The following is a 16,698-nucleotide window of genomic DNA, read 5'->3' as shown; positions in this document are numbered from 1 at the left end:
CAACTCAATCATACTCCGAAAACATCATTGCTAATAGTCACAGTAGTCCAGCACATAGATGAGTTTCCATTTTCAGATGAAAATCTATCAATCTCAAGAGCATACGAAACAAATCGATAAAATCATCTCCCTCAGATAGAAATCTACCCTCAAGTGAGAAAAAAAATCAAATAAATTGATATTCAGAAGGGAAAAGATTATACAGATATAAGAAATGGCAACTTCTGGCCTGGATTTTTCCAACTCTCTTGTATGTCAAACATGTATCGCGAGGAACATAACCAATCATAACAAGCATCTTTTCTACTTGCATTCGAAAGCAAAGGTGTGCAACAACTTCTGGATGCTGCAGTTTATGAGGGTCGAAGCCTCAAGGACAACGACAACTACTAGCAAGCTATTACTGATCACAGATTCAAGTCCAACAATTGCATCATTATATGCATCATCGGTTGATTTCCATGTTGTCGATCAATCTGACTTTGCCGAACCAAGCTGCAATGCAAATCACAAGAGGCCTGCGGATGTCTTCCACTGGTACCAGACTTTCTTGTTCAACTACCTGCATTTGAAGATCAACAAACAGCTAGTTCCACTTGTACATACAAACTTGGAATTGAGATAACAGTGATGTAGCTGACTGAATGTATATGCACTCCATTGACTCCATTGAGCTCTATGATGATCGATTATTTGTTCTCGGTCATTTTCGTTCCCATAAGAGTTATTTATGCTAATTTGTGGGAGGTTTCTTGCACTCTTCATATGCTATCTTGTCTTAAATTCATACTATCATATTGTACCAACCTAAAGCCAAAACATTCAAGGTAATCAAGTGTGTAGTAGTTGGACATTATCGTTCCGATAAGAATTATTAATGCTATTCTCATTCCTCCGTGCTCTTTGGTCTTACATAGTCACCTACGACAAGACACTGCCATCCCGACATGCTTAGCATCTTGATAAAACCTCGAAACCTTTAATTTTGCACTGATACGCTAATCTCTCATAGTCATATTAGCGTATTAGTGCTGTGAAAAGAAGAAGGGTTTGGGTTTGAAGAAAAGAATGCTGTGAAAAGAAAGAAAAAGCAAAGACAGAGGAAAGAAGAAGAAAACAATAAGAAAGGAGAAGAAGAGAAAGGGGGAAAAATGGAGAGAAAGAAGATATAAGAAAAGAATAAAAAGAGGAGATGAGAGAGAAGTGAAGGTTGTGGAAATTTGTGAAAAGAATTAGGATTGCAGGAGATAAAGAGGAAGAAGCAATAGAGAAGGAAATATTGGGATATGTAATAATCTAGTAAAAGAGTAAGAAAGATAGGTAGATCAAGAAATATAATGAATTAGCTTAAGAGAAAATTAATGGAAAAAGGGAGTGGTTGCTCATCCATAAAGTAAGCACTTCTCAAGGCTTCAACTAGAAGCACCTTGACAAGCTGGCATCTGCTGCTGCAGATGAACTGGAATCTCTCAAGAGTCACTCTAATTTTTGTAATGAACAGTATATTATTCCTGCTCAAACTGCAATTTCATAGTGATCAGAGAAAAAACCAAATAGGGAAACTGATGCTGGAAGGGGCAAATGCTGGAGAATCAGTGGAACCGTAGTGGGCTCGAACAAAACCAAGAACTGAAAAAGAGGTGCTGGGATCTGTTCTTTGCAAAAGCAGAAGAGCAGAATTGCACTGAAGAACTGGAAAAAATTGATGCTGGAGGGGCATCAAATCTGATCTGGAAAACTGAAACCACTCACCAGAAACAATTCAAGAGGAAATTTACCAGAATCTGCAAACAAATCATAAGAGGGGATACAGAATTGCAGAAAAATAAACATCAGAAAATAAGGGAGCACAAAAATCTGGAAAGCAGGAGGTTTCGGCCTAGGGACAGTAAGTGTCATCTTCCTCTGATCAATTCTGTATCATACAATGATGATGCAGTCTTGCACGGAAAGATTGATAAGCGACAAAAGTGTTAGAAACTTTTAATAGACAGGTTAGCAAGGGAAGGCAATCCAACTCAAGCTGGTATTTTTACAACGGAGTCTATTCTGTACAAAATGGTGCACAACAGGATCCATACTATCCTCAACTTCTATAAAAAAAAGTGTAGCTTATTTTTTATCCACATTGATACTTTTCCTAGTTTGTAAGTTGAAATATTAAACTACCTCATACTATTAGAACAAACTTCATATTTCCTGTATGTAGTTCAGCAATTTCTGTGCTGTCCTCAGGATGTACACTTAGCAACTATACATGTCCTCATATATATTCAAGGATATCCTAGAAAAGAACTACCGTCTGAAGATCAAGTTCACTCACAAGGTTATCAGATATTGAAGCAAAAAACAGTAACATGTGCTCTTGAGTGGTAATTTGATTAATGGAAGAGCAGAAAGAAAATATATTGTTGGAGAATATTGGTTCCTCCATTGTGATTGAGTCTCATCGGATGGTTTTCATAGTTTGACAACAAAGTTAAGTTGGTTTGGACTAATGGCATTCTTTTGGACTTGTAGTCCTATGTTTTAGCATTTAGTGTAGGTCATTAAATGAAGTAAGTGACAAATGCCTATCTGGGTTGTCATATGACATTAGGGATAAAAATAAATATGGAAGACATGTACAATTGAGCCTTCTAATGCTTAACTGGGGGATCACGTTACCTTAGTGGTATCCTTATGCTAGAGAAACCCCCTTGGGAAGATATGGGTGTTTCAACCTTCTCTAATGATGATGAATCGCTTGCATTGAACATGGAGATATGGATGATGGGTTGGACCTTGCATGCTTATAGTAATGAATAGACTCGGTATATTCTTGTGCATCTGCATTTCCCTTTTTTATTTTGCTTTTTCCCACCATTTTGTTCTGATATCTTGTGAGGTTTTTCCCCCAATTTTATTACCACCTTTATACTTATCCACATTGAAATTGCCTCGCTGTTCCTAGACATGGGAAAGGCTCATTTAGGGTGTGACAAAAGTATCTAAAGAGATGGCAATGGCTACTTGAAACTTAAAAAATGGCATCTCGTATGAATGAATAAAAATCAACCAAACTAAAACACAATTATACAGCAAAGACCTGGGTGATTCTATTCTCACATACCGTGTATTGCTAGAGGCCTACAATCATAAAGATAACATTTTGTTGGAAAAAAAAATCCATTTAGGAAAAAGAGTTACTAGCTTGGTTAGCAGCTCCAGTAATCAAATAGTTGATCTCCTTTTAAAGTGAAATTTATTTCTAACAAGCTTAGACGGCATATATAGGGCTTGTTGAGTATACACTAAAGTAGGAAGTTGCTTTCTTAAAAATAAGTAGAGAAGTTTCATGCTCTGTCAATGACAAATCACATATGAATTCATAAAGAATGAAATGATAGTGTTTTGTCATGTTACCTCAACATAATCAATTCTTCCACCAGCCTTTTCTACCATCTGAATGACAATATCTTTAATTTCTTGGCAGGTGGTTTGCTCATGCAATGCAGTGTACTTAGCTTTTGACATGGAGTTGTAGATGGACAAGGCCTATTAAAGCACAAGAATGTAAGAAGATTTTTCAATTGTTTTAATATAAATTATATTATTTCACAATCAAATTTTTTGATTGTGACACTAAAAATTGGCACAAATATACACAACTATATACACATGAAAAACTAGGTAATTTACCAGCCATCCAAGTGATTTCTCCCTATTTTGGTACTACTACAGTTGAATGAAAATTGATCTAAAGCTAAAAATTTACCCTAATCATTGATGGCCAAACTTCCAGTGAATCTTCAGAATAAAGCTCTAGAGGGATCATTATCACATAAATAGGTAAAAAGGTAACCCCCAGATAGACTTCCAAAGGTCCTTGGCAATCATTTTAGCACTTCAGTAATATAGAAGAGTAAAAGAGATGTTTTTGTGCAAGCATTAGTGCCAAAAATTTGACCAAAACCACTCAATTGAGATGTTTTCCAGAGATGTTTATACTTTCAACAAAATTTAAATATTTCTAAATAATTAGAGACAAAAAAAAAGGAATCAAATATGTATTCCATTCATAGTATGATACTGAAACACTTCAAAAGCAGTACCGGGGAGTAATTAAGTATACCATCAAACAAATGCAAAATAATAATAACAAGAATAATAAAGTAGATCATAGTTGTCAAAATGACCTTCACTCGCTCTTCAGGAGAGAGGCGCACATTGCGAGAGCTCATAGCAAGACCATCAGATTCACGTACAATCTCTGATCCAACTATTTTAACTGCATAGTCAAGATCGCGTACCTAAAATGATCATCAAACAATAAACACCCAAAAGTCACTAACACAGTTTGTGTTGCCAAATGATGATCATAACTAACCAAAGGGGAAAATATAGCATCAAAATTAGGGTGCAAACAACATAACTAACACATGAGTACTATATATTGCACAAATCCATCTTCATTTAACCTTTCAAATGCAAAGGTGCAAACAACATAGAAAAGATAAAAAACACTAATAATAAAAAAGAATCCTCCTTGGATCATTTCTCGTAGCTACATGAGGTGTTGCATTCGCACATATTTGAAAAACAAACTCTGCTTTTCACAAACTAAGAATCTAAAATAAAGAATCAAAATGCTCTTGTCTGACCAAATTATGGCAAACTAAATGCTAAACTAAGCCCACTATCATTATCATTCCACTCAATGCACTATATCATCTGTCCATACAATTTTGCTTTTTATGACCAGGGTAAGACGATGGCATATTCAGTTAGACACATGAGAGTAAATCATAAACTAAGAGAAACAAAGATTGCATTCTACTGTCACGATATTAGCCTAAAACAAAACTAATAACAGTAATATATGACAGTTGACAGCCATGAAAAGGATTTGTTCAACCATCTAATCTTTTACACAATCCCACATTGAAAACCTAGAAGACTATTAATCCAATGTCCTTTATTTTGACTAACCCAGTCCCTAACAGGGAAGGTCTTTGACCATGTAGAAAAACATATGTTATGTAATCTCAATTAATCTGATATTAGAGCCATCTTAGGTATGTTAGCATTTTAAAACATAGTTTTTCACTTTTTTGAACTTTTATATAATTAAATCTTTGAGGAATTAGTACATAAAAGATTAAATCCTACTCGTTGTGTCATTATGAACACCCAGGAGAAACAATTTTTCTTCCATGGGAAATGAAAGAATTTACTAACTTTCTATTAAGGTCCAGAAAACTAATTTAAGAATTTATTTCTTACAACATACGCTTGTCAGAGACTGATTTCAACTTCTTGAAACATTCAAAAGATTGTTTTTGAGTTTGTCTTTAATTACTCACCTCAAAAAAGTTTTCCTCCAAAAGCAAAGTAATTAATTCATCTCAACTGTGATTCTCAAATGTCATATTGAAGTATCAATTTCACATCTAATCCTGAGGGAAAATGTCAGTATATCTAATCAGTGATCCACAGAGGGTTACCGAATTTGATGTTAATGTTTTTCGGTCTCTGGTAATCCGTTGTATTGAAAAGAAGAAGAAGAAGAAATAAAGGAAACATCTTGAGCAGGAGATTAACATCTCAGGCATACCATTCGACATATGATGCGCCATTGCTGATAATCCTTCTTGCCAAAGATCGCGACGTCAGGCTCCACTATGTTGAACAGCTTCGCCACTACGGTCGCCACTCCTCGAAAGAAGACCGGCCTGCTCTTCCCGCACAATCCCCGTTCTAGCTTCTCCACCCTGATCCAGGTCTCGTGCCCTGACCCATCACCTTCCACTTCGATGCACGAAACGGGAGAGCTGACACGATCGGCGGTGGGCATCGCCGAAGATCCCCCCTCGTAATCGTAGAGGTTGGAGGGACAGAAGACGACGTGGACGATTCCAAGGTCGGCGAGCTTTTTCAGGTCGCCAGTGAGGTCGGAAGGGTAGGTGGAAAAGTCCTCAGAGGGGGCGAACTGGCCAGGGTTGACGTAGATGGATACGACGGTGAGGTCGGCGAGGGGGTGGGCGGCGCGGATGAGGGCGAGGTGCCCGTCATGAAGGAAGCCCATCGTAGGCACGAGAGCCACCGTCTTGCCCTGCGATCGACGCGACCGCGACCAAGACCGCATCGCCGCCTTATCCCTTATCACCTCCGGTGCGCTGCCCATCTCTCTCCGCTCTCCTCTTTCGTCATCCATCTTTTACGCTGCCCTCTGAGTTCATTCCGCTCCAAAAGTTTGTGAAAATTTCATTTTCGGCCATTGCTTTTAATGATTAGACCCCTTCTGTTTTCATAATTGCGTTCCTCCTTCAACAAATGACCATTTAAAATCCCTAATTACTTAAAGTATTTTTTGAAATAATTTAATATTTTTTTAATAAGGTCCATCGTCTATCCATCGCATCATCGGCAGTGCTTTGGGCGTGGGCGTGGGCGGCGGTGGCGGGGCGGCGGCGGCGGCGGCGGCGGCGGCGGCGGACCAGCCAGAGTGTCGTAGTCGCCACCGAATACAGTTGTATTTAATTTTTTTTAAAAATACAAAGATTAATCAAATATTAAACCTAAAGTTTAACTATTAATAAAATCAAACTAAAATATAAATAATTTAATTTAAAAATCTAAAAATATTATTTAAGAAAAAGGTATTGGATCTTGTTGGAGTAAAAATGTGTATGATAGAATTAATTGGGATATAACGTGGTATAAAATGAGAAGGATAAACTCGTCAAGATGGTCTGCCCTTGATTACTAGTTAATTACGATAGCAGAGTTGCAAAGAGACAAGGGTTCAAATTTCGATGAAGTTGAGATAATGTTCTGCTCTATAATGTCAATTGCAGTTTCTCCGATTTATCTCCTCACAAATAGTGTAGGATCGACATGTAGGATCATTGAAATGATAAATTTTTTTTTTATTGAAAAAAAAGGACAAACTATCCACTTATGTCTAAAGGTGCTAAGGAACTCCCAGTAGTTGGCGTATAAGAACACCATCCTCTAGTGTTTAGGAATATCCTTTTTAAATCGCTCTATGGCAACTTCTGATACTCGGGATAGTTCCTTAGATAGATGTCAATTAGTGCTTAAGAATTTGAAGTTTAATCGGTGAAGTGCTCGGGGACGTAAAGTGTTCTAGAAGTAAATATGACTAATGGATTGCTTGAGGGATGTAAAGTTATATAGAATCAAGTCTGATCAAAGGAGTGATCGAGATGTAAAGTGTTCGGCAATCCAATATGACCAACAAAGTGCTCAAAATGTAAAATATTTAAGAATTGAATCCTCTTCCAATCAAATTGAAAAGTAAAATCAAATGAAACCATACTATTAAAAATTATGATAGGAAGAACGCAAATAAAGTAACTATCGTCGTCGAGGTATGATTGAATTGATTATTATGAAACAGATTTATTAAAGTTGACAAAGGTCGAATCTCGATGAAACTGAGACAATATTTTCTATATCGACTGTCGTAGTGATTAATTATAATTTTTTAATTTATCTAATTATAAGATCGATCATGTAAGATCTTTTTATTGAAGTGAATAAATCAATTGTCATCCTAACTCTCGAACGGACTTATTTATTCTGCTTCTGGAATATAATTGAGTTGGTTATGATAAAAATTTAAATCTAAACAAAGTCGAGTAATATTTTTTTATTTATTTTTTTTTATAGATGATTATAAAATTGAGATAATTAAAATGATGGATTTTATTTTTAACAGAAGAAAAGGGCACTCTGACTGCGTCAAAATTAAATATCCAACGTACTCTTCTTCAAACCTGTCAGTTTTATTAATGGCGAACAGGGCCCCGATGTAATCGATTAATCGCGAGAAAGCGAACGACACCTGCGCCACGAATTGAATGTGAAAAACGTCATGCATAGGCGTGGCGGTGGCTTTCTCTTCCATCAAATCATTCGTGCGACGCACACAGCGGCCACGAGGACGCACACGGCGCACCCGTCGACGCGAAGGCCGCCCGAGGGACAGACAGACCGACAGACACAATTACCCTACCCTCCCTCCACTTCGCTCCGCATTACGGCACGACGTCGCCCCCTGCAGCCACACCATGTGCGGCGCCACCTGTTCTCGAGCCTGCTCTGTCTGTGCAGTAATGGCGCCGGCCTCGCTCTGCCACCGCCTGCGCCGAACGCATGCTTAATTCACTGCTGAGGCACGATTAGCTAGCTTTCCATTGATGGCCTGCCGCTGCTCATTGATGGAGCTCTCGACGGACGTACCACGTGCATGACTGGCAGATAAGACGCGAGGGAGAGAGGGAAGGAGGGAGGGAGAGGTGCGTTGGCATGGCTGCATTGGCAAGCACAGGAAGAAGCTGTTGGAGGGTATCTTACTTTTAAGATCATGGCCGGAGATCAAATATAAAATTATAAACGAAAAGCTGAGCTGATCTGAACTGCGTTGAAAAAAACGCTAAAGCTAAATGTCCAGAATCTTTTATTCTTTTTCTTCTATAAATTTGTTGTGTAATAACAAACTCAACTTATATACCTCGGGGTGAAATCTCTTATTCATACATATTTTACCACAGCAAAAGTTATAATTTAATATAAATTAACCTATGTACCACAAACTATTAATACGAGATTAAACTCATATTTGCATTGAAATCTATTTTATTTATTTTTCGTACGAATATGAAGACAGAGAGAGCTTATCTAATGAAAGTTGCTTTCTTTGACAAGACCTGGGACTGTTATCCTATCCATTATCCATGTTCAATCAAATATTAGTACGTGACGAATTGAACATGTACCCAAATACTTATATATCTTTTAATAGTCATTATTTTCCTTGATTGATAGGCTCAAAACACACCATGCATCATTGGTCGATCATTATGTATTATCAACCATTAACATTTGACTATTTCTTACACACTTATGCATGTAAAAAAAATAATTCATGTGATAATTTTTAGTCTGACTAATCCAATATTCGATATTCTCGTAGATCACACTCGTATTCAAGTCAATTGAATTAGTCTTGAATCTACAGCTCTGGGTAGATCGATGCACTCGTAAAATATTTTAACACATCAAAAGTTATAATTTAATATAAATCAACCTTAATACCACAAACTAACTATTAATACGAGACTAAACTCGTATATATTTACATTGGAATCTATTTTTTATTTATTTTTCATTCACTTGTTCAACACAACAGTCCGAGCAAGGAGTACTAGGCGTACGTGCATGGTAGGAACATGGAGGGGAGAGAGTTTATCTTTCTTTGACCAGACCTGAGACTGTTGTTCAACATTGGCCACTTTAAAGAGCTGGCCACCATTATCAGAGCTCGGACTGTGGGGAGCTTAATGGTTCGAGTGGAGAAGAAACATGTGGCAAATCTCTAACACTTCAACAGTCCTAGAGATTCTAGGTGAAAATGAGCATGCTGCAGCTTCAGTTCTTCAGATTGTCAGATCACCATCCTGCAGATATATATGCTTCAGGCAATCAGGCATATATATATATATAATAGCAAAGTTCGAAACAAACATATATAATATTTGGTGAATGGATTGAATGAACTTACTTTTAGATTCTCTAGATACTTAAAATTAGAAAATGAACTTCATCACTGGCTAGAGCCTTTTGGAGAATTAAAAATTAAGTTTTCTTTGAGAAGAAGACTCTGTGAGGGTGACTAGATTTTAAATTCCCTTCCTCTCATTGATCTTTGTGGTCTCTTTCGTATAAACAATGTTCTTGCCTACGATTGCCGCAAGGATGAGTCTCTGGATAGTTGGTCTCTATGTTGATGAAATTGTTGAAGACTTAGGGATAGCTAGATCGATTGGAGAGCCTGTGAAGCTTAAGAAAAAAAGAGAGTTAGAATGGAGGTTAGTGATGCTCTAACTCAACCATTCCGATGTCCAAGTTAGATTGTCGGACGAAGGATGTTAAGAAGAAGAACAGGGGATGAGCATAGGTAGATGTAAAAATGGTGTGTGCACGTATCTCTACCTACGAGAGTGGATTCCCCTTATATAGTGCGATAGTGGGGCATGTCGCATCTGGAGTAAAAGAAACGTCCCCTCCTCCACATTGTGAAGCGTCATACCGTATTAATCGCATATCGTAATACCCCGTCATGTCGAACTATATATCATATGTCTCCTGCCTAACATGCGAACTCACGTGCCGCCCCTACTCATGCCGAAGTCAAAGGGTGCTCACTAAGGGGACAGGCATTGGGGTGAGGTGGTAGAACCATCGGGGATCCAGTCTCAAGGAGGGTGATCAAGTCAGTTTGGGTCGATCGGCCTTTGGGTCATTCGGTCTTCGAGTCAATCGGGAGGTCTCTAGGTTAATTAGTCGGTTTTCGAGTCAATCGGGAGGTCTCTAGGTCGATCGGTCTTCGAGTTAGTTGGGAGGTCTCTAGGTTAAAAACTTAAGGAGTAGTTTAATTATTATTATTATTATTATCATTATAGTAATGTATATTGGTATATATCTAATTTTTATAATCCGATTAATTTTGAAGGTGTGCAGTTTGACCTCATAAAAATTTTCTATCGATCATTAGGATAAATTGAGAAGCGCATATGGGTCATGATGGATGGCTCAGCGTCGTAAGTTTTTCAAACTCCTTAAATGTAATATGATTTTGGTGATATTTAAACCCTTATTACTTAAAAATTTCGTTTCATCTTTTAATTAACCAAAATTTATATTGTTCCATTTTAAAATATTGTTATTATTCATTTTTTAATTAAATATTTTAGAGCGGTGGGACTCGACTCGCTAGGTAGAACCATCTACTTGGAGCGGTACTGAGAGCAATATTAAGGATGACAATGGGTCGAGTTTGGATCAAATTGCATATATCCTTCATCTGTCCCATTTATTATATATTCATCTCTATCATCATCTTCATCCTCCATTAAATATTCAACTTTTATCCCTATTCCCATCAAAGGATGCGAATATATATTACCATCCACGTATTCATCAACTCATTTGATAACCAACTTTGAGTGTCAACTATACCATTGTGATATGGGATTTTGAAATCTAGCATCACAATTGTTGCTGATTTTCAAATATCAACACCAACTGCGATGTTGGATTTCAAAATCCAACATCAATTGAATCCAACGCTATAGCTCCTCTATTTGAGTCAAAGTATCGAATCTTTGATCAAATTTGGAGAAAATTATCATCCCTATACATCATAAAGAAAATTCAGACTGAATGGGCTATGGGCCCAATGACGTGCACTACCTATTTAGTCTCAACCACCATCAAGTGATCGCCTTGGGTTGGCCAACATGCTCCGTATCCACTCATGAGATCTAGACTCAACCATGAGCGGGGTTCGAATCAGATCCATGTCTATGTCAACAAGTAGGTCATTAACTAGGTAAATTGAGCCAGAATCGTAACTACCCCATCTAGGGAGCAGATTATGGTTCAAGCCAAAAATTAATCGTGAATATGCATTTCAAGCCGCCAATTCAATTGTTTCCATTGTCTGTTGGCTAATGGTTCCGATCGTTGGAAAGTTTTTTTTTAACGATTGAGATTATTTGATTATTTTTTATCAATGGCTATGGCTTATTAATCGTTATTCTTCAAATCCTATAATACTTTTACACTATTTTCTCTATTCTTATATTTGAATTCAGAAATTTTCAACTTTAATTCTTCAATTCTAATAAAAGGAGATTCATCTTGATTTTAGAAGGGAATGAAATAGTTACTCCGAATGTGGTTCAATTTATTGACGATGAATGAAGACAACTTTGACGGCCAAAACAGAAGGAAGTATCAAACTTCTAATGTTTAAGAATACTTTACCTTTAAAAGCATCTATTTTTATTAATGTTTTTTTTAAAAATTATTTTTTCATCTGAAAAATTATATGCAAAATGTAAGAATTACAAAACCTCTTATAAATTTCAATTAGATGACAATTATGAGTAATTGAAGTAATATGTTGAAACGAAGCAGATGATGAAATTTAAAGTTGAATGTTTTCAAACTTAATTGTCCAAATTTTTATTAACTAATGAAGGTTTATCTTGGTTTTAGAAGGGAAGAAAATAGTTACTCCGAATGTAGTTCAATTTACTTCTAATGTTTAGAATACTTCAATGTTTAAAATCATCTATTTTTATTATTATTTTTTAAAAAATTTATTTTCCATTTGAAAAATTACATACAAAATATAAGTATTACAAACCTTCAATAAATTCCAATTAGATGACAATTATAGATCATTGAAGTAATACATTAGAACAAGTCCCTCCAGGGCAACGGTACAACGATAGGACATCTAGGTTATGACTCAATAACAAAGGCTAAGGGGGCGTTTGGTATGGATCCGTTTTCATTTTCTGTTTTTTAGCTACAACGTATTTGCAGAAATTTTCCTCCAAATAGGGAACGTAATCAAATGATGCTGGGCATTCCTCTTCCCGTCCTCCGCGTTTGGCCGCCTATTGCGTGCGCTTCTCCATCTACTGCGCGGTCCTGATTTACCCTACCGCGTGGCCGGTGGGAAATTTTCGCGATCGTGGTCGAACGACCGGAGATGGTATAGCCATCCCAGGACAGCGATTGTTGATGGCGGAGCCCCAGGCGGCGGCGTTGGCGAGGAAGAAGCCGGATCCGACTGGGATTTATCATTGAAAATAAAACACCGGATGAAATGTACTTGTTCAAATTTTTAGCAACTAACAAAGATATTGATTTAAATTTATTTAAATATTTTGATAATAAATTAAAAGAATTATTAGTTAGATTTGATAATTATATATATATATTATAGAAATTAATAGATTTTAAAATTAAAATTAATAATTGTAAATCGTCGTGAACTATAACTTACTATTTGTGAATCATAACTACGCGATTAAAATTAAGGGGGCATTTTTGAAACTGTATATCTCTCAAACTGTATATCGAACCTAAAGCCTAATGCGATCCAGCGCTCCCCGTCGCCTCCGTTCTGTCTAGTCCAGGTGGGCGCCGCCGTCCTCGTCGGTCGGGACAGCACAGCTGACAGCAGGCGGCGCCGTACACCTGCCCGCTTGACCACTGCACCCCACTGCGGCGGCCGGGCCCCGCCGCCTGCTCCCCGGCACATGCATTCGGCATCACCGTCTTCAGCTTCATGCTCCCGATGCGCCACGTGCTCTCTCCTGGGAGATGAGAGCCTCGCCGACGATCATGTGCTTTCAGCCTTTCACCCGGTGAGCCCCGCTCGCCTCCGCGCCGTACGTCCCTACCCTCCGGTTTATATGCGCTCGTACATCGTCGCCGTCCCTACGCGACAGTAACGGCGTCTCGAAAGGTCGATCGCTTAAGACCTTTTATGCGAACGACGACCGCCACAGTTTGTCTGCGTGCGACGGCGTCCGTTTCGTCGATCGTTAACGGTCCGTACCTTCCAGCGAAAAGACAGTTCCAGCGGTTATGAGAGAGAGAGAGATTTTCTGCAATTATGGTAAACTACAAGGGCTGAAATGAAATTTACACATTTGGCGCTTATATTGTTGCCCGCCCTCACGCCATTTGTCCATCGCCCCTTCCTTCCCCATCGAAGCAGTTCGCCGGTGCGAACGCGATGACGAGCCCTGGAATGGACGCCGCCTCCGTCTTCCTCTTCCTCACCCCGACCGCCCTCCCTCCCATCCTTGCCGTCGCTCTCATTGCATTCTCTGTTCTCCTGATGTTTCCCGGTGGCCTCGCCTGGGCCTTCGCCAGGCCCCACGGCCGCTCTGCCATCCCCGGTCCGCCCGGAGTCGTCGCCTCCGCTTTCTGCGGCCCGTGCGCCCACAGGGAGCTCCGGTCCCTCGCTCGCTCCCTCAAAGCCGTCGACTTGATGGCCTTCTCCGTCGGGTTCACTCGTTTCGTCGTGTCGAGTCACCCCGACACGGCGAAGGACATCCTCTGCAGCTCCGCCTTCGCCGACCGCCCCATAAAGGAGTCCGCCTACGAACTCCTCTTCCACCGCGCGATGGGCTTCGCCCCCTTCGGCGACTACTGGAGGACCCTCCGCCGCATTTCGTCTACCTACCTATTCAGCCCTCGGCGGATCGCCTCTTCCGGCGAGCAGAGAAGAGCAATCGGGAAGAAAATGGTGGCGGACATCCACGTCCGCATGAAAAAACACGGCGAGGTGGAGATGCGGCAAGTCCTGCACTTTGGGTCGCTGAACAACGTGATGATGAGCGTGTTCGGCAAGAGCTACGACGACTTCAGCGAGGGCGGGGGATTCGAGCTGGAGTGGCTGGTGAAGGAAGGCTACGCTCTCCTCAGCGTGTTCAATTGGTCCGACTACTTCCCTTTGCTGCGCTGGCTCGACCTGCAAGGTGTGAGGAAGAGGTGCCGGCGTCTGGTGAAGAGGGTGGATGCCTTCGTGGGTCAACTCATAGAGCAGCACAGAAACAACAGAACTAACGGGAAAGCGATGGACGATGCAGGAGACTTTGTCGATGTTCTGCTCAGTTTAGAAGCAGAGGAGAAGCTTTCCGATGCCGACATGGTTGCTGTTCTCTGGGTAAGCAGTTCATTAGATTTGATCTTAAATCTTATTCTGTCGGAATCATCACTTCGGCGACATATGTACCAGGAAATGATCTTTAGGGGGACGGATACAGTGGCCATCCTCTTGGAATGGATACTGGCCAGAATGGTGCTGCATCCCGACATCCAATCCAAGGCGCACCGAGAAATAGACTCCGTCGTCGGAAAATCCCGCCCCGTCGGCGACGCCGACATCGCTCGCCTTCCTTACCTCCAATCCATCATAAAAGAATCCCTCAGAATGCACCCTCCAGGCCCCCTGCTCTCCTGGGCGCGCCTCGCCACCCACGACGTCCGAGTCGGGCCGCACCTCGTCCCCGCCGGCACCACCGCGATGGTAAACATGTGGGCGATCGCGCACGACGAGTCAATATGGGCGGACCCTCACGAGTTCCGGCCGGAGCGGTTCGCGGAGGAGGACGTGAGCGTGCTGGGCTCCGACCTCCGGCTGGCGCCGTTCGGCGCCGGCCGGAGGGTCTGCCCCGGCAAGGCCATGGGACTAGCCTCCGTCCACCTCTGGCTCGCGCTGCTCCTGCAAAACTTCGAGTTCGTCCCCTCAGCCGACCACGCCGTGGATCTCTCCGAACGCCTGAAGATGTCCCTGGAGATGGAGAAGCCGCTCGTCTGTGCGGCCGTCTCCAGGACCTGAATCATGCAAGTTCAGTGCCCGCCTGCCCGGAGAACATTTTGCTGTCCATATCTCCAGGGCACCTGCGACGGCGACATGACGATGCATGTATAATTAGGCTGTGCTTGCTCTTAATTATGTTTTGATTAATTAGCGAGTGTGATGGGTGAAGTGTAAATAGCAGTGGCTTCAGTTGAAGCTGTTTTGGTGATCTCTGCTGCTTCATGTATACTTTCTCCCTGTGTACGTACTCAGTCAAATACATATATATATATATCTACATGTTCTACGTGTTCAGGCCCCCATGGACTGGTCACTGGTTCGTTCATAGTGATAGCTACAACAAGAATACTTCCAAATGCAGGACAGCAGGTGGTGGATCATGTCATTTCTGTGCAGGAACAAAGATCGAGTGGAGATCTGGGACAATCTTTGTCCTCCTTTCGATCGCTGTGCAGGTTTGGAAAGGTAAAAGGAGGCGTCCTGGTGGAGGCGGAAGACTGGCAGAGCATACAGCGGTGGAAAGCGAACAGTGTCGTTTTGACCGGTCCATTAATTTGTCAGTACAGTTTGCATGCCCTTCAGGCTATTGCTACTTATGTGAGTTTTCTGGAAGAACTGATCAAATTTAAACTGTGAAAGAACCATAAGTGCAAGAAGTTAAAATGGCCTCCGTGACATACCTGAATTAATTACAACAGAGTAAAATTATAAAATAGTATAAAAATTTAAATCCTAGTGAAATTAGATAATATCCTCTATTAATTATAATTTTTCAATTTACTTCCTCGTAAATGGTCGTAGGATCGACCGTGTGGGACCGTTAAGGTGTCGGATTTCACCTTTTACAGAAGAAAAGAACAGATTAAAATGAATTAATTACGAAAAAAAAAATTTTAAATTTTCATCAAGTCAAGCAATTTTTTTTTGTTGTGGTTAATTATAATTTTTTTTACTTCTTCATAAATAGTTGTGAAGTTGAAAAGAACTGTTGGGTAGTGGATTTTATTTTTTTATAGAAGAAAAGAATATATTAGAATGTTGTTGCAAAGAATGAAATGGTGTGATTAATTTCTCCATTTACTTTGATCAAAAGATCATGATCCTTTCGTAACGGAGCTTGATGCTTAGAGCATCTTCAAAAACAAAACAAAAAAATTATTTATTTTTTCATTATCAAAAATATCTCTCAACAACTTCTAATTTTATATTTATATTTTATATTGTTTATATAATTAAAATTTTATAAAATTAAAAATGAATGATTACAATATTAAGTAATAAATTCTTTTGTAATGATTATTTTATAATGGCTATTTGTAACTGTTACTTTTTAATGACTAATTTATTAAATTTATATAATTATTAATATTAGATGATATTAATAATTAAAAAGTAAATTACATATTAGATAGTACATCAAATATAGAAATTATAATAATATATCTATATTAAGTCATATCTTTATTTAATTTTTACAATTATTTGCCACTGTATAC

General features: G+C 39.6%; 2 protein-coding genes across 2 annotated transcripts; one reads left to right on the top strand and one right to left on the bottom strand.

Moving 5' to 3' along the window:
• Positions 1-154: 154 nt before the first annotated feature.
• LOC141831589 (pantoate--beta-alanine ligase) lies at positions 155-6,172 on the bottom strand. Its single transcript, XM_074718979.1, has 4 exons — positions 5,597-6,172; positions 4,179-4,292; positions 3,406-3,537; positions 155-562 (listed from the first exon to the last, which is right to left on the bottom strand). Exons 1-4 carry the CDS (start codon positions 6,164-6,166, stop codon positions 446-448), a joined length of 933 nt encoding a protein of 310 aa, XP_074575080.1. The 5' UTR covers positions 6,167-6,172; the 3' UTR covers positions 155-445.
• Positions 6,173-13,609: 7,437 nt separating this feature from the next.
• On the top strand, positions 13,610-15,220 carry LOC141831588 (cytochrome P450 78A5-like). The gene is made up of 2 exons (XM_074718978.1): positions 13,610-14,545; positions 14,618-15,220. The coding sequence occupies exons 1-2, from the start codon at positions 13,610-13,612 to the stop codon at positions 15,218-15,220; spliced, it is 1,539 nt and encodes a 512-aa protein (XP_074575079.1).
• The last annotated feature ends 1,478 nt before the right edge of the window (positions 15,221-16,698 follow it).

Source organism: Curcuma longa, chromosome 7 (genome assembly GCF_044706935.1).
Source record: "Curcuma longa cultivar G26 ecotype Majalengka, Jawa Barat chromosome 7, ITB_CL_G26_1.1, whole genome shotgun sequence".
Classification (NCBI taxonomy): domain Eukaryota; kingdom Viridiplantae; phylum Streptophyta; class Magnoliopsida; order Zingiberales; family Zingiberaceae; genus Curcuma; species Curcuma longa.
The sequence above is the reverse complement of the archived record's forward strand: the minus strand, read 5'-3'. Positions and strand labels throughout refer to the sequence as shown.

Coding starts and splice junctions, on each gene's coding strand:
- LOC141831589 (XM_074718979.1), bottom strand. CDS start 6,166: ATGGGCAGCGCACCGGAGGTGATAAGGGATAAGGCGGCGATGCGGTCT. Junction 3,538..4,178: donor CTCCTGAAGAGCGAGTGAAG/GTCATTTTGACA, acceptor GTGCTTTAATAG/GCCTTGTCCATCTACAACTC. Junction 563..3,405: donor GAAGAATTGATTATGTTGAG/GTAACATGACAA, acceptor CTTCAAATGCAG/GTAGTTGAACAAGAAAGTCT.
- LOC141831588 (XM_074718978.1), top strand. CDS start 13,610: ATGACGAGCCCTGGAATGGACGCCGCCTCCGTCTTCCTCTTCCTCACC. Junction 14,546..14,617: donor ACATGGTTGCTGTTCTCTGG/GTAAGCAGTTCA, acceptor CATATGTACCAG/GAAATGATCTTTAGGGGGAC.